General features: G+C 38.1%; 1 protein-coding gene across 1 annotated transcript in view; it reads left to right on the forward strand.

The window, feature by feature from the left end:
- Positions 1-24426, forward strand: part of ACSS3 (acyl-CoA synthetase short-chain family member 3) — a gene marked incomplete at its 5' end in the record, with an annotated part of 62814 nt that overhangs the window by 14445 nt on the left and 23943 nt on the right. Inside the window, 2 exons of the mRNA XM_010136224.1 lie at positions 1713-1864; positions 9726-9829. Coding sequence (XP_010134526.1) covers positions 1713-1864; positions 9726-9829 — 256 coding nt within the window. The remainder of the gene's footprint in view (positions 1-1712; positions 1865-9725; positions 9830-24426) is intronic.

Consider the following 24426-nt stretch of genomic DNA (forward strand, 5'->3'; position numbering starts at 1 on the left):
TCCTTTTTTTTTTTTTTTTTTTTAAAAAAAAGGCTTTTCAGTTGTGCATTCTAGTTTGTCTTGGGTTTTTTTGTTTTCTTTTTACGGTGATTCTCTGCTCCATCACTCCTCTCACCAGCAGTATTTCACCGTAGGGCTGCAAAGCCAATGGTATGTATCTCACCTCGGGCATCCTGCAGTCTTTAAATCTGCCAAATGGTTCTTCAGTGCTCTTGCCAGTGTTCAGGCACAGCTGGATGCAGAGCAAGCCTGGGGAAGACTGCAGTGGCAGGAAGCACATGGGAGAGAAGGAAAGGGATGAATTCCTGTGTCCCTGCATCATGCCAGTGCACTGCTTTTTTATGTTGGGATGGGGCAACTAACTTGATTAGTGTGTGTTTTCATAAAGGCATTTTCTGTGTTACTGTTGCCTCATTATCAATGTAAAAGTACTGAATTTAGTAAATTCTTCAAGGTATTCAAATGTTGCTGTTCCTTTTGCATCTTGATAAAATGAAAATTAATGGGCTGCCAAGGGAATTGGTGGAGTCACCATCCCTGGAGGTACTTAAAAAGCATACAGGTGTGGTGCTTAGGGATATGCCATAGTGGTGACCTGGCAGTGCTGGGTTAACAGTTGGACTTGATCATAAAAGTCTCTTCCAACCAGAACGATTCTGTGATTCCATGAAAAGTATTAATTAGAGATTCATATGTTTTTTTTCCTCACTGGACCTATTAATCTATCTATTCCAGATTTGCCGTTACACAGTTACTATGAATTAGTCTTGTGACTGATGAACAGGATGGTGACATTTCAGTAGTGAAACTTTCTGAAACTGGCTTCTTGCATAAAGCATTGTCAAATGGTCAAAGCACCTTTCTTGTGAAAAAATTGTGGCAATACCTATAGAGCTAAAACTTGTTCCACATTAACATAACATTGCCATAATTTCAGAATATGTATGGAGCAGTTCATGCTCTTCGGTAATTACATACAGTAAGATTGTGATTATATGATCCTGTCCTGGCTGATTTTCCTAATTGCAGCACTACAGAAAGGTATTTTTGATTAATTTTTTATTATTGTTATTTACCATTGGACAATTTGTCACATCTGATTACTCCTGTTTGCAATTCTCTTGAGTATACCCCTTAGTTCAAGGTGATGTTTAGTTGTTTTCAGCTTCTCTCCATGTGAGGTAGAAACACAAAGGTTCCACGAAGCCAGTTGTAAGCAGCTAAGCGGGAATTTTACTAGAACTGAGAAGATACATCTAGGTAAAAAAAAGCTGGCATTATGTCCTGTAGGCCTGTGCATGGGGATATAGCTGCACTGCCACCGTGTCCAGAGACTGCTAGTTCAGTGGGACTCAGTGTTTTACAGGCTGCTTCACAATAAGGGTAGATGTAGATACGACTCCCTCTGCTGCCAGTGTAGTAACAGCTTCTTGTGGCTGTCTTTTCATTCTCCTGTCCATTTGTCCTGTTTTTCTAAGTAGCAGCTAGTATGTGCTGTGCCAATGAGAGAGATTGTGACCAAAGTTTGTGAATTATTTCTACAAGTGAATACGCTCGCAGTATTATTGTTTTTAACAAAGTCTTTTTTAAAGTCTTAGTTGAAATTACTTCTGTTGCTGTGCTACTACTACTGTTAATGTGTTCAAGCCTTGAACTGTCAAGGAATTATGTGGTATTTTTATCTGTGACATTTTAAATTATTCTGTCCATAGGGGAAGCCTGTGGGAACGCCAGATGCTGGTGCCTATTTCCGTGTGCTAGCAGAGCATGAAGTAGCTGCCGCCTTTACTTCACCAACTGCAATTAGAGCAATCCGTCAGCAGGACCCTGAGGCAGCCTTGGGAAAGCAGTACTCTCTGAAAAGGTGAACTAAGGATACACTGGAAGCGGTTTCTTACAGAAACAGGCTGGATGTACTAAGAATAGCAGAGTGTCTGGGGCTTTGCCCACCTCTGTGTAACAGAGTTTAAATGTATTCCTAACAGTGTATTTACTTGAAAATTTATATTGATACTTTAGAGGAGATGAAAGCTCTTAAAAAGATTATGACTCTAAGGTTAAGAGCTCTTACTGAGTTAGGATTGCTCACTCAACCTTGATTTTACTCCACTGTGCTTATGCCCCTAATACTGTCTTGGATTACATGATCCTCTGCTGTTTTCCCACATGACCTCTCATTTCATTGAGTGTTTGTTTAATCAACAGCTAGTCAATGTTTTGTTTATCTCCCCATAACTTAGTTACTGTTTGTGGTTATGTGCTCCAAAGACTGAACTATTTGCTATCTCATACTATTAAGGTGTTTATCATTATACTATCAGCATGCTTCAAAATCATGACTGAGTTCATCCTCACAAATCCCCTGTAAGAGAGTGGTATTATCTATGTTTTGCAGAGGGGAAGCTGAGGCACAGAGAGATTAAGGTCAAAGTCTTCTGTTAGTTTTGAATATCCAGTCTGAGCTACTGAAGTATCACTGTTTCAGAGTTCTCAGCATTGTATGGTTCATATGTGTTATTAGCATGGTATTAATAATATGCCTGTCACTCTGACTTGTATCTGTGAGTGTTTAGTACTTCTAAGATACAGACCAAGTTTCTGTATCTTATGGCAAACATTCTTAAAATGAAAAATATGTGGTTTTGGACCGTATCTAATCTTGAAGTTGAATAATTTGCTCAGCATTATACAAGGACAGTGTCAGACTTCATAGGCAGTATTCACTCGTAAAATCATCTTTTATCACACTTGTCGAAAGAGAAGGGGAAGATGGAAAGCCATGTACCTTCATTAGACATGCATGTTCTTAATTAGTGAGGAGAGTTTTATTTATTAGTAAGCTGGATTTATTCCTGAGCTATTCATTACAAGTTCATAATTACTTTCTTCCATCTGTTTTGAGTGCTATCATCAGTCCTTGCCCCTCCTTGTAATAGGAAACAAGCTCATTTGAGACCCTAATGCACTATTCTATGGTGTTTATTGACGAGAAGGTGATTCAGATGCTAGAAAATTTAATTGCTGTTCCTTGGCATTTTTTAGGCAATGACTAAAATTACTTAGTCTGTCTTTAGAGTATTTGTTTAATGGAAAAACTGCTAACCTGCTCTGTCAGTTGTTACGTTTTCTGGCGAAATGAGAATTCCAGATAAGAGTCTCCTTGCTGATATCAGTTGCTCCAGATTTTAAGAAGTATTTCATCATTCCTACTCAGTGCATAGTTAATGAGCTTCTCCATTTGTTTGCAGTTTTAGTTGTCTCATAGTTCACTCAGCTTTGGGCCATGTCATTCCCTTGTAAGTGGATTCTCTTTATTAAACCCTCTAATGCAGCATTTAATATCTCGTAGGTGCAGTTGTTAAGAAATGGTGTCCAACAGGTGGTTAAAATTTCCATTCTAGGAAAATTTTTGCTTTTGGGTATTACTTGGATGAATGTTTCCATCCAAGGTCAAGTGAATTCTGTTTGTTTCAGTTTGAAATCAGTCTTACTTTTAGTTCATTTACTTGATCTGCGATGCTTTCTTCCCTGTTGTATTATGCAGAATTTTTGAAATTAGATTTCTTTCTGCTACCTGGGCTAATATGTATCCTTTCTTATTTTAGAGACTCCAAAACACATGTCCAGGAATGCAGTCCTGAAAGAGTTTTCCACCATGGTACATTTAATTCCTGAAAAATTTCAAATTCCATGTTGGCTATTGGAGTAAAATTTGAAATTTGTTTGCCTTTGACACAAAACATCATCTGTGTCTTAAACACAGCTCATGCTTAACAGTATGAGGTGCTTAATTTGTAATAGTCCTGTTCAACCACATCTTGTTAGACATCTAAGGACTCATCTTTTGATAACACACAGTGCTGGTAAGCAGGCCATCTGATCATATTGCTGCCTGTTGTGTTTGAAGAACAAGTAACACCCAAATTCTATGACCTTCATGTATCTGAGTGTATTCTGTTCAGTTTTTGGGAGCTGTTCTCATCTTCACGAGGTAAATCCATCATTACACTGAGCCGTTAACTATTCCCGTATTTGGAATCACACTTCATCCTTTAGTTGACATAATTGTTTTGAACTGGTTAGGTCTGATTTCCAAATGATTGACAGTTTTGCATGAAATGGGGCAACAAGTAATGCAAATAATAGTTTGCAGCTTGTGTTCCATAGCCTACTTGGCTTCCTTGAGTTTGAGTCAATTGGGAATGTTCTGCCATTTTATATCAAGAGAATCTAGAGATTCTAGCTTGTTCATCTGATACAGATATTAATACACTTCCTTTAGAAAGAAATATGAGACTGCATAAAAACTGTGCAGAAATAATGAATATAAAGTAGATTAGAAACTCCCATTTTCTGTCTCATAGCACAGGAACAAGAGGATGTGAAATTAAAGTAGCAAATTCAAAATTGTAGGAATGAAATACTTTCTCATATAATTGATATCTCACAGGTGCTGCTAGATGATATATGATTAAGACCCAGTATTTAGGACAATTGATGTACATTACGCAGTTCTGCCTGCTCCCCCCTACTCTGTGCTGCTGTAGATCATATATGGCCACTCCTGTTGGAATAGTGAGCTGTGTTCATGAAGAGCCTTTGTGGAGCTCCCCTTTACCTGCGCTGTGAGAAGGAGCTGAGCTGCAGCTGTAGCTGTGTTCTCTCTCTCTTGACTCTGTCACCCAAACCTCCAGTGCCTAGATTCTCATGACCAAGGTAAAATCTATTCAGGGAGGAAAACAAACCAACACACACATCAGTGGAGAAAAATCAGAAGACCGGAAAATATTCTTTTTTTTATTCCACACGTAGAAAGTTTCCAAACAGCCAGGGATCAGTTGAGGAAAGCTGAAGCCCTGATAGAATTAAATCTGGCCAGAGATATCAAGGGCAAGAAGAAAAACTTCTTCTGTAGGTATGTCAATAATAAAAGGAACACTAGAGAAAATGTGGGCCCTCTCTGGAAGGAGACAGGAGACCTAGTTACTTGGGACATGGAGATGATGAGGTACTCAACAGCTTTTTTGCCTCAGTCTTTACCATCAGGCACTCTAGCCACAGCACCTAAGTCCCAGAAGGCAAATCCAGAGGCTGGGAGGATGGAGAACCTCCCACTGTAGGAGAATGTCAGATCTGAAACCATCTAAGGATTCTGAAGTTTTACAAGTCCATGGGACCTGATGAGATGCATCTGTCCTGAAGCAATTGGTTTATGTAGTTGCTAAACAACTATCCATTCTGAGAAGCTGTGGCAGTCTGGTAAAGGTCCTGCTGACTGGAAAGGGGGAAACATAACCTTGGCTTTTAAAAATGGTAAAAAGGAAGACCAAGTCGGTCTCACCTTTGTGCCCAGCAAGATCATGAAGCAGATCCTCCTGAAAACTATGCTAGAGTACATGGAAAATAAGGAGATGATTTGTGACAGCCAACATGACTTCACTAAGGGCAAAACGTGTCTGACAAAGTTGGTGTCCTTCATCAGCAGAGTTACAGTGTTGGTGGATAAGGGAAGAGCAACTTATGTCATCTACCTGGACTTGTGCAAAGCATTGGACACTGTCCTGCTCAACATCCTTGTCTCAAAATTTAAGAGACATAGATTTGATGGATGGACCACTTGGTGGATAAGGAATTGGCTGTATCATCGCATTCAAAGAGTTGCGGTCAACAGCTCAATGTCCAAGTGGAGAGCAGTGATGAGTGGTGTGCCTGAGGGGTCAGTATTGGTACCAGTACTGTTTAATATCTTTGTCAGTGACATAGTGCAATTGAGTGTGCCCTCAGCAGGTTTACAGACAACACCAAGCTGAGTGGTGCGCTTGACATGCTTGAGCTTGGGGATGTCATTCAGAGGTATCTGGACAGACTTGAGAAGTGGACCAATATGAACCTCATGAAGTTCAACAAGGCCAAATACATAGTCCTGCACATGGGTTGGGGCAATCCCAAGCACAGATACAGGTTGGACAGTGAGTGGATGTAGAGCAGCCCTGAGGAGAAGGACTTGGGGGTAGTGGTGGATGAGAAGCTGGACGTGAGCCAGCAATATGTGCTCACAGCCCAGAAAGCAAATTGCATCCTGGGCTGCATCAAGAGGTGTGACCAGCAGGTTGAGGGAGGTGATTCTCCCCCTCTACTTCGTTCTCATGAGACCTCACCTGGAGTACTGTGTTCAGCTCTGGGGGCCCCAACATAAGAAAGATTGGACAGGAAAGATTGGACCAGGAGCAGGTCCAGAGGAGAGAGGGGTGACCAGCAGGTTGAGGGAGGTGATTCTCCCCCTCTACTTCGTTCTCATGAGACCTCACCTGGAGTACTGTGTTCAGCTCTGGGGGCCCCAACATAAGAAAGATTGGACAGGAAAGATTGGACCAGGAGCAGGTCCAGAGGAGAGCCATGGGACACCTGCCCTGTGAGGAGGATGAGATAATTGGAGTTGTTCAGCCTGATGAAGTGAAGGCTCCAGGGAGACCTTGTAGCAGCCTTCCAGTGCTTAAAGGTGGCCTGCAGGAAGGATGGGGAGGTACTCTTCATCAAGGAGTGTAGTAATATTATGAGGGGTAATGATTTTAAACTGAAAGAGGATAGATTTAGATTAGATATTGGGAAGAAATTCCTTACTGTGAGGGTGGTGAGGCACTAGAAGAAGTTGACCAGAGAAGTTGTGGATGCCCCCTCCCTGAAATTGTTCAAGGCCAGGTTGGATGGGGCTTTGAGCAACCTGATCTAGTGTAAGGTGTCCCTGCCCATGGCAGGGGAATTGGAACTAGACGATCTTTAAGGTCCTTTCCAACCCAAACATTCTATGATTCTGTGTTTCAGTGTCTGTAGTTTCCAGGTGCATTAAGAAATGGTAAGAGCTCTTTATTTCCAGTTTATGTTAAGAGATGCAAATAGAATTTCCTCACTCTCTTCTCAGGAAAAAAAAAGCTTATTCAACCTGATGCAGATGGAGGTTTTTCTTTGTTAGAAAAAGAAGGGTGTATGTAATCCAGAATTAAAAACTCTTCTGTGATCTTTTAATTTGGAAAAGTGCAACTGAAGAGTCCAAACACTCCTGCTTTTAGGAAATGTTTTGGAGATGTGGTTTCTTCTGTGCTTGGACTGACACCAAAATGTACATGCTGTATTGAAAAATTTAGATTGCGTCAGGATCGTTGGGGACCTTGATCACCTTTTATAGGGTGATATTTCAAGTCTTCTCTGCTGGATTTTTGAATAGGGCCTAAAAGCTTGACTGTGCTGAATTTTATGTTATTAGGAATGCAGGTTTTCCTAAAACATCTTAGGACACATTTATTTAACAGAGAGGTTTTAAGATCTTTCTTCTCCATTAACTGCATTGCTGTGATAGATGATTTGAGTACATTGACCTGCTTCAGATTTTTAAGTGGGCTGTTACAAATTTTTTCAGAGTGGGACGTTTTATAGCCATTGCCATCTCTCTCTTGCTATACTTTTTGATAGGAGAAAATGACTCCATAGTTCTTACGCTTTGTTAGGCTTGTGGCATTTGCCTGTGATATACTTTTTGGTGGTTTGTGCTGTAGAGTTGCCAAAGAGCTAATCCCTCTCCTTCTTGCAACATAAGGTTGCTCCTGAGCCTGCAGATTATTGAATCTGATTATTAAAGATGGCAATTCAGAAGAGAGGAATTCTGCTTTTGGCTCAGGGGATAACATGATGTTTTAACTTACTTGTCAAGTCTTTTAAGTTCTTGGTGATTTAAAATAGCCTTATTTTTGAAACAAGGACACTTAACAGAATTTTTCAGCAGTTTATAAAGTTAATGAATTTATAAATTCAGTTTTTACATCGTAGCTGAATGTTGTGTGTAATGTACCTAATTACAGAACATTCCATAGAATGTAAATTGAGCAGTGCTTAATGGGAGTGCCCTGCATATGTCTTTAAGACATGAGTATTAAAAAACATTTCATAAAATACCTATTTGAGGTTTTTACTTATATGATATTTTGTTCTTTTGTATCTTATGCAAGATATTGATTGGGATCACACTCATAATAGTTATCTTCTAATGTGGGAGATGTGCTCAGAAATCAAAATCGTGTTGTATTTTTATGAGTACAGAAAACTATGCTTATTGGATGTGAAAGCTGCTTATACATTTGACCCCCTGCCTTCTATTCCAAGAAGGAAGCCACTCCAAGCCATCTTGGAGTGTTGGAAAGGAGGGTTGGCCAAAACAGTGTTCTGAAATTAAATAAGTTGTTTTCTTTCATCTGCATGTTCAAGTTCAACATGGTAACGTTTTTCAAGATCTTCTGACTTTCGTAAGTGCAGTAACTTGATTTTCATATATCAAAGTTAATAGTATGGCTACCTCTATGATTTGTAATTCTACATAGTTCACAGATAAGACCATTCTCAGGTTGTTATATTTAGCTGCTGCAGGAGTCGCTACCTTGGTTATCTTTTGCTCATGGAAGTTTCTTTTCCTGTATTCTAACTATGGATCTGTAAATGGATCTAAAAGACAATAAAATTGTCAAATTCTTCATGTCTAAGCCAAGTGTCACTATGGAAAAAAACTCTTTCAATTTTAGGGTATATAGCTTATTGCACTTTGTGTAGTTTCATCCCATGTTTTACTTACATTGTCTTCAGATGTAGCTTTACTCTGTGCATTCTGCTGGCTTGCATCTACACAGCAAGTAGGTCGCTAGGCCTCTGTCAGAGGCTGCTTTTTATACTAACCAGATGTGCCTGTCCTCTGGAGAGGACTGGTGTGTGAATATTCCAAGTATGATTTTTGGTTTGGGCAGCCTTGTGGGATGTCTGTGGTCTCTAGATGAAAGGTCAATCTCTAGGTTCCCTCTCAGAGGTATTCCTGGTTCTCTGGTCAGACAGGCTGATCTGTGCATTTCTCTTTTTCATTTCTGACACCCTTGAATTACTTGCTCTGAATTTTCTCATAATTTCCTAAATTGTTTTCTGGATTTCATCTAAATGGAAGGATGAATCTGATAGTTTTCTTCTTACATGCTTCTGAAGTGAAATTGGTTTCTTGCTCACCATATGTAAGAATTCTCTTTTTGTGGCCACAGGTCTACAGGTTTTACAAAATCAATGCAATTTGTGTCCGTTGCTGAAGGACAAGAGTCAAGTCCTTTGTTCATCAGGATGATGAATGTTGTTCTGACTGGCATTATTATGTAGAATTACTTAATTTTTTTTTATTGATAGCCTGCCTCTCTACGGGAAAATTGCTTTATGTCCCATTGTTTCCCCAAAACTCATTTTGAAATGCCTATTAAAGGATGACTCAACAGTTCAAAAAATACTAAGATCTCTTTAAATGGAACCTTATTAACAACTTAAAACTCAGAGTTACTCTTCAAGTATTTACTTTTATTTATGTTTATTTCTATAGTAATTTTTCTAATCAATCTTTCTGACTTTTTTTGGTATTTCGTTCTTATGTCTTGCCTAATGTCTTACCTAGTTCTGGTGTACAGAGCCTTTCATTTTCCCAAGATCTTTGCATTCAGAAAATAAAGCTTGTTTTACATGATGTATTAAGTAGAGTAAATTAATATTTCTAAGATTCTAATTGTAATTTAGCAGGAAGGAGCATAGAAAGAGTCCTCCCTTCCTTTTGCTCTTTATCTGGGACAGTGACCAGAGATATTTATTGAATTTCTTTATCTTATTTTCCGTTCTCCATCAAGATACATACTTTTTTTTTTAATCTGTATTTAAAGGTTCAGGACGTTATTTGTAGCTGGTGAGCACTGTGATGTGGACACACTAGAATGGTCAAAAAGGGTCTTCGAGGTTCCTGTCTTGGACCACTGGTGGCAAACTGGTGAGTGTTTTAAAACAGTGTTTGTGAAATACAGGGAGATATTTTCAGACTTGGTTCCTGAGTCTTCAGGCAGAACTGGCTTCTCTTTCTATGAACGTTTAAATAGGCAGGACCAAGTGTAAAAATAAAAATTTGAGAAGAAAGAATGCTTTTTTGGAAGTGGTCTGAAAAGTGACGTCAGGAGTTATTTAAAACACAGCCTTTATAAAAGAAAAAATATAGGAATAAAAAAGGTATTTTCTGATGCCTGTGTGTTTTAAAAAAAAAAAAGGGGGGGGGAAAAATTTGCATCAGTATTTTTTCCAGGTGTGTTTTTATGTTGTTTGCATGTATGACTATTTCGTGACAGAAAATTGTGAAAGTTTTTTGCACATGTATTTCATGTTATTGAAACCAAATAATCTGCAACACAGAGTAAACTCCTTGGTGTTTAGTATTGTTCTGTATACATCTCATCCAGCTTCTATTGATTATTTTGGAAAGTCTCCCATTTATTTCACTGGAAGAGGATTAGATACTTAGACTGCAATGAAGAAACCAAGTTATTAATCTGTGTGTAACTTTGCCAAAATCCCAGCTGAGTTCTGGATTAAGCCTTGATCAAATGTAACTCCTCATAACTATGGATTAATATGTTTTAAAATTTCACTAGTTCAAGATCAGATTCAGATTTTGCTTCTTACACACTTTATTGCTATACAAACTAAGGAAGTGTATTACAAAATCTCTCTCCTCCCCTTCCTCCCTCTCTCTGTGCATCACTGTTTTGAGATGCAGATTTTCTTTGGTCTCTCTCTCTCGATGGAGAAAATTTTCTTGATTGTCCCATGATGGGTCAGATAGCAGATATATAAGATTAGAATAAGAAGTGAAAAACTCTTTAGTTCATCTATAATATGTAATGAAATCAGTTGAAGAGGTTTAAAATGCATCATTTATATTAAAAAACCCCACAGTCTTAGATAAATACTGAGAAAGTATTGGGAGATAGTAGTGTCATTTTTTTATTTAATCTTGATTTGATCTGCTAATTAATGATAAATATAAGGGACAAGAACTGTACTTTTCTCACTTCTCTATGATCCTCATGTCTGTAGGCAAGAACAGGCATCAGTGATGCAGAATGAGCAATTAACTGAAAAAAGATCAAACAATGACTTTGGCTACCTACTAAACTGAGAGTAAGCAATATTATTGTATGTAATTTTGTATGGTTTTTTAGCTGTCCTTGTCTATGCACTATAAATATATTTGCCTGTAGCTGATGTTTATTTAGTGCGAAGGTTTAATATTGCTGTGTTCATTCAGATGTATCTCAGGTGTCAATGAGAGATCTTAAGTATGTGGATGTAATTGTGCTTATAGTGTGTGGAGGTGACACAGTGTTTGAGAGACTTTTAAAAGAAGACCATGAGCACAGCTCAGATTAGAGTATGTTTCTTGATTTTTATATTCATGGTATGCTCTTAAATTAAATTGCAGCAGAACTTAATGAGCTGAAACTATTTCAAATACAGTGTTTAATAGCATTTAATAATTTGATTAGAATTAAGACCCATTTTTATTTTCAAGTGATTTCTGTAGAAATATGTGCTTTTCAGTGTAAGCAAGGCATTCAGTCTGAAAGAAAAAAAAATTCTGAGTTCCCATCAGATAACTTAATTTCAAGGGATAAGGAGAAAGGAGGAAGGAAGAGTTACAGAGTCATTGTGGTTGATGAGGACTTCCTGAGGTCATCTAGGTCAACTCTTCTGCTCAAGCGGAGTCAGAGAGAGAGTTGCCCAGGATCCTATCAACTTTTGAATATCTCTTTTGAATATGGATGGAGATGCCCCAACATTTCTGGGCAGCCTTTGCCAATGTTAGACCACCCACACAGTAAAAACGTTTTTACTTGTGGTCAGCTGGAATATCCTATGTTTAAGTGTATGCCCATTGCCTCTTTTCCTGTCAGTGGGCACCACTGAGGAGTCTGGCTGCCTCTTCTTCATTCCCTCTCATCCAGTATAGATAATACATAACTAACACCTTCCCTGAGCCTTCACCAGACTGAACAGTCCTAGTACTCTCAGCCTCTCCCCAGATAAAAGATGTCCCCTTTCTTGACTGCTCACTGGATTCTCTCCAGTACCTTGATCTCTTGTACTGGGGAACCCTGAACTGGCCCCTCCAGGTGTGTCCCCACCAGTGCGTAGTAGAAAAGAAGGATCATCTCCTCAACCTGCTGATAGCATTCTTCCTTCTGCAGCCCAGGATGCTGTTGGCCTTCTTTGCATTGCTACCTAATGGTCATCTTGTTGTCCACCAGGACATTTTACGTTTAAAATAAAACATTTAATCTCTAAAATAAAAGAATACAACTAAAAGCACTGTAGATCTTAGTTGTGCAATTATGTCTTAGTTGTTGGCTATTTCAACTGAGGCTAAAGAAGAGGGAGGAAAAGAGCAATTCAGTATCTGGGTAATCAGTGTTTCTTCTTTGACGGGGTAATTTCTATTCCTGTGTTTCTTGTTTGACGGGGTAATTTCTATTCCCTTGTTTACGACTGAGAAAAGGAGGGAAAAGATCAGCTTTGTAGAGATGAGAAGTGACCAAGTCATTATTCAGAGATGGAAGTGAGTATGAATGAGGTGAAGCAAAACACTCACAAACAAAAATATAAAATAAAAAGGGAATGTAAACTACTTGCTTCTTCAGGTTAAGTAAACTATCCTCAAAGCTCTTGCCCCTTTGCCATATATATTGAATCTAGAAATAAATGAGTACGGATAAAGAAAAGTAAAGTTTTCTTTCATTTTGTCTTTGGAAGATTTATGGAATATATGAAATCTCTACAAGTTGCAAGAGTACTTTAAAACAAGAAAGCTTTCATTAGGGACTTCAAAGCAGCTGCACCTGGAAAGCCTGACTGATTTAAACTTTGATTTGTATCAATACGTCTTCATCAATAACACTTATTTTAACTGTTAGTATTTGTGTTACAAGTGTAGTAAGCACATCTTACAAGCTGTGAAATGTATGTCACAGGATCAATGAGAAGCAAGTAGGATTTGAGGCAGTAAGAACTGATAAGCGCTGGCGGTTTTCTCTGAAGACATGGCAATGGATGAAAGAACGGTACTTTCAGATTCTGTGCTCATCTCTACATGGAGAGAGGATAATCTTATTTTGGATTTGTGCAGGTGTTTATAGCTTTTGCTTATTTATATGAAATCACACTTAGCATTTAAATAGCAATTTTCATCTTCAAAGTAATTGTGCAAACACAAGAAGCTTCTTTTAAAACCCCTGTGAAGTCAGTGAAGTTATTCTAGGCTTGCAGACATGAAACTGAGAATGACAAGTATCTTGCCCCAAGCTATCCAGGAAGCCATAGCCAAATTAATGTTAGAAAACAGAGCTTTTCTGGCTCAGAGATAAATTTTCTTGTAATTTTTGCGTATATTTTGTGATATTTTGTCTGAAAGGAACAGGAAAGCACATTTTGGACCTTGTTCTGTCTTTGTGTGTAGTTATGTTTTAAGGAAATGATACAGTAGCTCTTCAGAATTCAAGGTAAATACATTACAGGGCTCCTTGCCAAATCTGAAATAGTCTAAACAGTGTTTGGGTTTTACCTGCTGTGTCACATCCCTGGGTTACCTTGGTTTTGGAGCTAGCTTTGAATTCTAGAAGAGAAAAAGACCATCAGCTATGAGGTTGTGAAGAGCTGTGGAAGCATGAGTGTTCTGAAAATTTGTGTTAAACATCCTCAGCTGCTTTCATGTTACCTATTCAGTATTTTGTGGTAAAAAGAAATAAGATGAAACTCTACTGCATCGGTTTTGACATTTGAAAAAGAAGTTAAGTCAGATTTCTGTTTCTTCACTATAAGTATAGGATGTAAAGAGGGAGTTTTTTGTGATATTTTTAAATAAAAACATTTTGAGACTCTGTCTTTGCGGATATGTAGCAAAATTCAGATGAAACATATCTGAAACTGAAAATGCAGTGAAAAAATTTGACATGCATAAAATCTCAGTCATGAATCATATAACTTTTTTGGTTGTGTACTATGGGAATCAAAGTTACAGAGCATGCAAGCGTAGGACGTTCAAATTGAAGATGTCTGCTATGACCTGGGTGTCAGCTCACTATCAGGCGGAACCATGAGAAGATTGCGCATGTTTTGTGTTTTCATTGAAATAAGCTGCCATATCCAGCATGGCAGGGGTGTCTGCAGCAGGCATTAGGACAAAAATCACATAGAACTTGCTACATTATGGCTGCTGAAAAAGAATGTTATAGTATGCACACACTCTAATGAGATCTTGGATACTCTGAGACATGCTGTGATAAAATTTACTGGTAGGAATGTCCCAAGTCTGTAGCACAATTAATTAATATACTCTATCACTTCTAAAATTGTTCTTGTTTCTTCTCTGTTTCTTACCTCTAAAACATGCAAATGCTATGCTGGAAATATTTTTATTAGGACACACTATTACTATGTAATTCCACATAGGAGTAATGGTTATACAGATCTTTTATTAGGACTATACAAACAGAAGAACTGTATCATTGAATTGAGCATAAAAATATGAATCATAATTAAGTGTACTCACTGTAATATATTTCAATGAACTACTTCCTACCACAATCATTTATCGGTAAGAGTTTATTAATGTGGTCTCCAAGCAGCATGATGTGATCTCCAGTCTTCAGTTTCCATTGTGTTGTCTTGGCAACATTGAGCAGAATGTTCTTCTTCTCAGTAGCCAGAAAGATGGATTTTGCAATTGAATTGTTAACTAATCTTTCCAGGTTTCCACTATAGAACTGCTCCTCAGGTCAATACCTTGTCAGTCTAAACCACCATCTCTCCACACCTGGATTCCAGATTTTGTTCTGCAGTCATCTTCTGCTTTACCCCATTCAAAACATTCAATTCCTTTAATATGGTGAAATGTTCAGACCAAGAGGCAGGAGAAGAGGTAAACTAAACAAACAATGGCTGTTTAATATGCAGCAAAAGAGTCAATTCTTGGAAAATTTTTTTGGAGTGCCAGAAATTTAGCTCTGGAATTACAGAGCCAAAGAATCTGGAGCTGAGATGAAAGAGTTGAAACAAATCGCTTCCAAAGTCCAGGCTACTGTTTAGATTATCAAGTCATTCTTCAGTGTAGATACAGTTCATGCTTTTTAAAGAAGTGTCCTGTCAAGACTAGGATCATGGGTTTTTACTGGAAGCTGATATCCTGCAGAACAGTTCTACAGAAGTGGGAATTACTCTGCAGAAACTTCTGCAGCTCTGCAGCCCGGAATTAGAGAGTCCTCTGAGCACAATTTTCTGGACGACTGAACTTCTCTTGGACTCAATAATCTTAAAGATCTCTTCCAACCAGAATGATCCTCTGATTTTAACAGGTATTCATGTAGAAGGAGGGAAAAAAAGTGGTCATTTAGCATGCTTTTACCTGGGGGCTTGCATTCTGTCCGTAAAGGGTATGGACATAAAGATTTGTTTCAGCCATTGTTCGTTGCATCATAATGAGACTTGTGCAGATGTTGACTGTGTGTCCCTAGTTACAGTGGCTTGTCATTCCCTCAATGTCATGTTAGGACACCCAGTTCAAATAGGCTTTTGGTTGTCCTTGCTGGAGGAGAGAGAGGAGGAAATTTGGGGGGGGCGGGGTGGGGCGGGGAGGGGGATGGGCATTGCCAAGGCAGAGACTGACCTTTCAGTAGTTTGTGGCTGTCTCATTCTGTACAGTGCCCTTACCATTAGCTTCAGAGAAGTGAGAGAGAACAGAACCTCTCTGTATTTTTTTTCTTTGTTTGTCTGGTCAACCTGTGTTAAAATCAAGCTCTTTCCTAACTCATCATGATGATTGGCTTCTCTCTTGAGATTGGAGCATTTTATAGTTTTTGCAATTTTTGTCTTATGATAATATAACATAACTTAAGGAGTGATGTGAATTTAAATTAGGATTTGACACACTTGTTTTCTAATGAGTCAAGTAATTTGGGCTAAATTACTTTGGAGGAGCCAGCCAGTCTCTTAAAACTGGGAAAAAACAGTTGTGCCTCTCTGTTCCAGTAGTCCAATAAAATTGCAACTCAGATGAGGAAGAAGAGGGGAGCAACTTGGCCCTCCTCAGCATGGGACATTGGAGCATGCTGTAATTGTAGAAACAAGGTTTCCTCAGTCTCACTCTTATTCCACCCTGCTTTTGTTGTTGTTGTTGTTGTTGAAGGAGTTTTGTTATAATGTAGACTACTTGGGCCATTGTATGGGCAGTCATGTGGAATGTTAGAATTACAGAAGTTTCTTAAATAAGCCTTTATTTCTAAATGTGGTAAAATTGCTTACTTGTGAAAACCTTAACTTGGAGCACCCTGTTTCCAGGTGGGTAGAGAAGAGAGCTAAGTGTTGAAGACTGCTGGTGCTCAGAACCGGGCATTTTATTGGTGTAATCCTTGTTAATCTAACAGCAAAATATTGAATCTCTGCTCAGGCTAATACCGTTTGGCATCTCCATCGTATATGATTCATGTCATGGCTTAATAAAATGGGTGACGTTGCTTCCCTGATTGTGTTGCCTTCTGTAGCATTTGTGTTTTACAGTCATCTATACTTATCTTCCAGCCTTGAATTTTCATGAGTTTTCTCTGCAGAATCCATGTGAAGAGGATTCTCCTTTTGAAATTTAGGCTATATCTACTTAGCTGAGAAACAATTTTTACACAAATGTCTTTTTTATTACTATGCACTGCTTATGTGTGTGTTGGACATGAAATAATGTACGTCTGGATTATATACATATTCTCTAAGGTGTTTTACTTTGAATGATTCGTTAAAGCTGTGTAGATTATTGTGGTCTTTGGTGCTGTTCACTGGCTCCCCTGTTTCATGAAGTGTGTTTTCTCTTTCAAAAATGTTTTTTATTTTGAGGGTTATTTCAAATGTGCATTTCACGTGGCTTTCAATCCTCCTACACATTTTGGGAAATGTGCCACGTTGCAAAGATGGGGCTGGGTCCAAGGTGGAAGGAGTGTGCACTGAATAGGCAAATAAAGAAGAAGAAGAGACGCCTTTAAGAATGAGTATGTTAAATGAGAATAGCAGAGTCTCATCTGCCTGAAGGAGACAAGCTGTGACAGCACCTCCAGTTTGTATATGAGTGAAGATGTTGCAGGTTGCTGATCTCATTCTTGTCACATGGGAACCGGTTGGGGTTTTTTTGTTGTTGTTGTTGTTGCTGAGAGAATAAAGTCCTCATTAGTGTAAAGTAGATTATTTTCCTGATGATTTATGAACGGGAGAGCTAATAGGAAGCTGCATGAATATTGTGTGTGGAAGGAATGATCTATTGCAGGATTTAAGGCTGCCTGGTGAAGATAGAAAGAGAGTTTAGAGATAGAAAGATGTTAGACCCTGATACAGAAAAAAAATATTTGAATTACACAGTAGTAATTTTTTCAGTCTTTTCCATCTTGGCAGTGTTACTATGCATACAATATATTAAGACTCCCCAAAATGATTATCAGTAAACGGTTAACACTACGATGTGTAATGACTTTTTATAATCTCCGTTTCATCATGTATCAGTTATAGTGTTATAGTAGGAGGAAAATAAAAATACGAAATTCAGTTTTAGTCTGAAAATACATTATAATTCAATGCATTGCCTGACTTAATGCATCTTTAAACATGCCATCTGACATCTTCAAAATATAACCAAAAAGCTTTCTATTCTCCTCTGATTATCTTGACTGTCATTTTGCTATAGGCAACTTATAAGATGTACATTATAAATTTGGAGGCAAGGGGGCCTGGAATACTTACAAAGTGAATGCCTAAACTTCTAGTGCTTTATGACTAGCTTGCCAGGTTGTGATAACTGAACTTATTTCCCTTTGGTTTTAACATTTGTCATAACCCACCAACCTTTAACTCAGCTAGTTAGAGCTTCTTTACAGTTACATTTTTTTGTTTCTTCTGGAGACTTTATTTGGATGTGCTTTGAAATCTTCAGAGGCCTTGTGTATATGTACGAGACCACATACAGCACAGTTTGTAACTAGGTTCTGTGTTTGGATAGGATTGTGAAAGGGACCCTTGGGGGAATTTTGATTGGTTTGGGGGCTGATTTTGTTTTCAAATGAGTGGATTGAATATAGCAATAGAACTGTTATACAAGATAAGTATTTGGCCTTTGCAAGTGTACTGTGTATTCATGGTAATAGATGCATTATGACTAGAAATGCTTTGAAGCATTTAGAAAATCAATGCTAGTTTCTCTTCTGATGTTAAATCCTAGGAATAATCATGGAAACTCAGGTACTTTCAGAAAATAGATTACTTTATAAACAAAATGGATTTTATTTTGAGAAACAGGCTTCAGATTTTCAAATACCCCTAGCTTATTTTGTGAATTTTCTTTCCCCCGTTCTTCTGTATGTTTGCAAAAAAAAAAGAGGGGAAAAACTCTGCTTTTGGCCAGCTGTACACAGCTGTTGTTGTACGTGTATTAGTATGGCTCAACAGTCAGGTTAATATTAAAAGCATAATTCCTTCAACAGGCTTGAAGCTGTCATTCTCAGTGCTGTATACGTGCATAATAATATGGAAATGCTTGCCAATTTAATAAATATAAATATACTTTAGTTAGTGCAACACTCAGTATAATACAGTATTTCCTTTTGCAGATTGGAAATAGTGTCCCAGCTGATGTGGGAGGAGTTAAACACCACTGCAGGTTAGGATCAGATATAAAGTTAAACCATTAGAGTAACTACACAGATGGTCTTTCAGAAAGATATTTGTTGCTAGAGCTCTGTTTCAGCAAAGCAACCTGACTTACAAAAACACTGAAATGTGTACCTGTGTTGCATTTGACATTTAAAATCTAAAGTGATATCCTAAGCTATGAATTAGACTAAATGAACAAATTGATTGTGGTGAAGGAAATACTTGTGATAGTATTCCTGTTTTAAATGAAGCTTAGGGAGATAAATAGCTCAGTGGTAGCGGTGTGTAACTGGGTGTGTGATTTGTGAACTGACTAAGCTTATGTAAATGCAAACCACCAGTGAAAGAGGTAGTGGAGCATTGTTCCTTCATCTCTGGCACTGCCTTTGTATCCCTGCTTTTAGGCCAGCATGAGCAGAATCAGAGCATTGATTTAGGCAAAAACTAACCTGGCTGAAAGATAGAACAATTTAACAAAAAATCTGAATCAGTTCAATATAGTTCCATGTTAAAATGGGGGGAAAAGGAAGACAAGAATGTACAGCCAAGGTGTAGAAAGATGAGTCCATGCTTTTTTTTTTACAGGTATCTTCAGTGATGTGCATTTAAATTAGCTCAAGTCAGCTGTGCAGAGTCCAGTTGTGCATTTTAAATACAAAATCATCCTGCTCCATATAATGGGTAATGAAAACGGGTATGGCTGTCCTATCGTTGTCTCTTTTAGATATTGTCTGTGCTGAGTTTCAGACAGTAACCACTTTCTGTGGTGTCTATGGTGTATGGCCCTGTTTTTGATTGAGCACTCTTGCTGCTACCGTGCAGTAAAGAATACAGAGAATAATGAGTACTTCAGGTGGATGTGAATACTGAAGTAGTCATAACCAGAAAAAAAAAAAAAGCAAATTTTTGTGCAGCACACTGGTCGTGTTGCACAAATACATCTATACTGGAGAGTCTGTTTAATTCATGGATCTTTCTAGTTTTGTTAGTCACCTTTTAAAAATTGATTGGTCCATTTCCTATTTATATCTCTTTTCTGTGTTTTCTGAGTGAAGTTTCTACATTACAGTTTCTGAGCAGAGAAAGTTAAGCAGTTAAGTAGAGGTTTTTTAAGGCTCTGTGTACAGTTTAACCAAGTGAGAAAGGTAAAATTTAGTTTCACTTGAATGTGAAGAATAGGTGAAAACCACTGTTGTTTTTCCATGAGGATTACAGTTAACTTGCACAGGTTTTATACTCTTTTTTGTAGAGTACTAGTGGGATGAATGAACATGTTTTGCAGCCGTCCCATCTCAAGAGAACACATTTTTCTGATCTTCTGCCAAGTGAATGTAATATAAAGTCTGATGGACAAGGTTATGCTTTAGATCTGATAGTTTCTCTAAATAATACTTGAGCAAGAAAGTCTTAACTGAAATTATTTCCAGTTGGTTTACTGCATGTTCTTTACTCTAGCTTTACTTAAGTTTGTAAGGAGTTGAAAAACTCCTTGGAAGAGATAAAAACAAAAACAACAAACCCACACTTTTTGTGAGTTCTGCTATGGTAGACCCCTGCTACTCACTTACCATATTTTGGCATTCTGTGTGCACCTGGTATTTATTTTGTTGGTGCTGCATGTGCTTAATTCATAAGAGGAATAATTTAAGAATGCAGTCAGATGGAGGAAAAATAAATGATAATTATGATCACTGTTGAAGAATTTTTCTGCTGCATCTGTCATACTCCTCAGAAATAAGGAGTGAAATGAAATACCAAATGATGCATGAAAGAGTTTTTGAAGTTTCATTACTAGCCAGAAAAGCTTTTCACATTTTAAGATGACAGATTGTCTTTAATCTAACCTAATTGTGCATAATGTGTGAATTGGATTTAATTTCACACTTGCTTTCTGACAGTTGGATAAACTGAATCAGGGAATCCTTAAGAATTTACAGTTCTGCAGATTCTTCAGTCATTGTTGTCTCCTTATGGCTTCTCTCACTTTTCTGTTGTAGTTTGCTGCAGTACCCTGCTAAATTACTGAATTTTACTTAAGCAAAATGAAGAGGAAGTGAAAAAAAAGGATGGGGAATTTCATGGTATAATTATCATAGATCTGAAAAGTAATTTTCACTAGCCTTTACCCTTTGAAAGTGGTGATAATAATGGCATATCAATGTACTAACAATGTGGGTGCAGCTGTGATGTGGACTTGTGCGGCAGTCTGCCAGCTGACAGCCCAGCATCACACATAACATTGCATTGGGATTACCCAACTGCTCTTCTTCGTGCCTTTTAGAGCCCTGGGATAATAGTGGCCAAGTGTCATCTCCTTGTTTTGATGTTGATGGATAATTAATATCAGACTGTTTGTAATTCAGTACCCAGCACTAGCCAGGTGTACTTGGTCTTTCTACACAGTAATACTATATCATGTCTCATACACCAACCTCGAGCTGTGCAGAGGGCGTAGATCTCTTCAAGGGAATAGATGAAGAAAACTTAATGGCAAAATTATGCAGTGGATATTTTTGAGCCCTTGTTGAAGGCATGGCTGAGCTGTGCTGTGCAGAGGCTAAAATGATAATCTGAAATTAGCTTCCAAGACCAGTAAGCATAAGAGTAAAGTGGTGCTTGGGCTGCCAGCCTGCAGCATGGCTATCTAGGCAGAATTTGTCAGGGTTGACAGTGATAAGTCACAAGTTTTAAGTGAGGCCACCTACTGCAAGTGCAGTCAGACACTTAGAAACTTAACTGGGATTTAGTGATAAAGAACTGTCTTCTTTGCTCTGCACAGTCATATGCTGAAGGATGAAGGAAATGAGGTCTGTATGAATACCTGATGATCTGTCCCCTGAATCTTCAGAACCCTCCCAGTACATATTATTTCCGTGATGTGTTAGATTTGGTTTTATTGTAAGGAAGCATCGTAGTGCGCTGTGATGTGATTTTGAGTACTATAATTTATTTGGTACTGTATTTTTTTGGTCCTGGATGCCCAGTAGTTGTTGCCGTACTGGAAAGCGTGTTCCTGTTACTTTATTGAATTCTTCATTCCACTCTTTTTTGGCATAATTAAAATGACCACCGTTGTGCAAGGAGTCTATTTAGAGCTGCATTCTTGCTATGTGGGTGGATTTGTTATCAGTTGCTGCCTAAGCTCCTCTCCATTTTATCAGCGCTGTCTTCTGCTGTAGTGATTTCTTTAATTCCCTTCAAACAAAATGACAGCTTTGCCAGGAGAATAGCTTCAAACATCACTGCCACAGTGATTTATTGTATTCATTAATGTGTTAATGTACGACAATTGCTCTTTTTTCTTCTCATTTTTCTCATGCTACATAACCACTTCTCACTTCTTTTGCATGCTTCCAATGTCTAACCGTTGCATCCTAAGACATTCAAAGCAGACAGCCTTACATTACTCACTTAGTGCAGCCCAAACTCTAATATTAATGTCAGAATGCAGTGTGTTTTCCCTAAGTACTTCCTACCAGAAATACAATATTTCAGCAGTGTGACAGTCTATTATGTTGAGAAATGAGAGACACAGTCTAGAAATTACAGTGTATCAGGAATGTAAGTGGTACAGGGTATTTTTCGTCTTTGAAGTCCTCAGTTATTTCAAAGCTGTTTATTTTGATTGAACTTGACTGTTGACTGTGAATGAGCAAGACAATCTTGAACACAAAACTTAGTAGCTGTTGCTCTGCATCATTTGGCTGAGCACAGTTTCTGCAAGTCAGGCACATGGGTAGGTGGAAGCTTTCTGATGAATACAGTCAGGCATACTCTTACTGATTTCCCTTGCTACTTTTAAGAGAATGCACTTTTTCCTTCTGCATCAGCAACGCATTCTCTGACATAAAAATCACTTTCAGAGGTGCAAATGCAACAAAAATGCCTGTATCAGACTATTCATTAGCTGTCCAATATAGCTCAATAATATTGAAATGTCTTTAAAGTAATGTCTTTTGCTTATATGTTGAGTGGGACAAAACAAAGAAGGTCACATCTTTGAATTTCGAGGGCTCTTTCTTTACATCAGCCCTTATCCTGAAAGTAAAAATGTAAGGAGGGACTTGGGACACTTTAGCAGCTATGATTTTAGGATAATCTCTCACTAATTTGCTCATTCAAGTCTCAGTGAAATGCTTTTGATTATTCTCAGAGCTATATCTATTCATTCCATTATAAATTGGAGCAGATGTTGAATGTAGTTACAGACTAGTTGTGAAACATTGCTCCTCCGGTCTAAAACATTGCTCTTCAAAATAGCTGTTTCATTGTCGCTTCGTAAGGTGTTATGCAAAAAGGAAACGGGTTTTATGGTGCAGTTTTCCCTGAAAAGCCTTCCACAACTGGAGGGTGAGCTAACTTGCTAGTGTAGTAAGTGGAAGGTTAGCACTAAGCATTTGCAGAAGGGACTGACTGGAAGACATATCTACTGTTCTGTTCTTTGCATTAATAATACACGAGCATTGGGCATCTGCCTAGATGCTGTATGTTAATTTCAGGGAATCTGCAACTATAAACAAGTGAGTGTCAGATAAGTGATGTCTGTTCGTACAGTCAGAAACCTGATATAAGGTGTAGGTGGAGTACAATGTCCATTTGACAAGCGTTATCCTTCTTCAAACTGTTGCTTCTTAAGCACCTTATTGGAAATATATTAAAGGGCCACACATCACTTCTATCACACGTAACTGGTAAGTAAAATTTCTCAACAGCACTTATTTTTCTGTATTATTCTGAACAGTAATGATTTCTTTCAAGAAGGATTTTGAGATGGATTCCATTTCCAAGTCAGACTGTTTTTTTTCTTTGATAAAAAATGCTGTCCTGGAAAGAGGTTGCTATTCTGATAGGTACAGAGAAATTGATATTTCAATTCAGCATCCTGTTTGGAAGATATGCATTGATTTCCCAAGAAATGTAGAGTACAAAGATGCACGCTATCCTTTGACAGTACTCCTCTGTGCTTCAACATTGTAAGGAAATCTTTAGCATTCGGGAGCTGTTAACCTAACACAAAGAGCAGATGCTTTGGGGATTCCCTCTCTGAATTAGTATCTAGTCCAAACACCAACCCCCCATATTTTTTGATGTATATAAAAAGTCTTATTGACCTATGAAAACTGAATGTATGGCTTAGAGATTAGAGCACTGGGTAAATGTGAGAATGACACATCCACTGGTAACTGAGAATACAGTAGAAGAAATAGCAGCAATTATAAAGGCCTATTCACAAAGTTTTAGACTTTGTGATTCTTGTTTAGAATAAGCATACTTTCATTCTGTCTTATTCAGTTATCCAAAAAGCAGGGACAAATACAGACAAATTAGTACAATGAAGTTTCCTTTCTAGTTTATATTGTTTTCATTAGCAGTGTGTCAGAGTCAAGCATATCCAAACTAATTTTCAGAAATTTCAGATTATCCCTCTTCCCTTAGGGTTTTTCAACTTAACAGCTCTTGATTAGAAATGTTTGTCAATTCCCAGTTCATGCAAATCTTTCTGATACATCATGTTAATAGTGATGCTGCGTTCCCTACCTCTCAGCAGCAAACCTAATCACTATTTTTGGTGATAGGAGAATACCTTTCTTACCTCATCTGTTACAGTATGGCTTTTAGCTCTTGCCATGCAGTATTTAAAGCGATACATATTCCATGCTATCACTTCTTTTCCTCATAAGGAGTAGGTATAACAGGGGATATTCATGGCATCTCATTTGAAAGCTCCAAACAAAGTATTTTACATTGGCAATTCAGAGGGGATTGCAGACCTGCTTCCCCTGGGTTCTGTGCAGGGACAAAAGACACACAGTGTCAGTGTTCAATTTATCTGTGAGCAGTTAGATGAACAACTGTCTTCCT

The sequence above is a fragment of the Buceros rhinoceros genome, unplaced genomic scaffold, assembly GCF_000710305.1.
Source record: "Buceros rhinoceros silvestris isolate BGI_N320 unplaced genomic scaffold, ASM71030v1 scaffold1635, whole genome shotgun sequence".
In the NCBI taxonomy this organism is placed as follows: Eukaryota; Metazoa; Chordata; class Aves; order Bucerotiformes; family Bucerotidae; genus Buceros; species Buceros rhinoceros.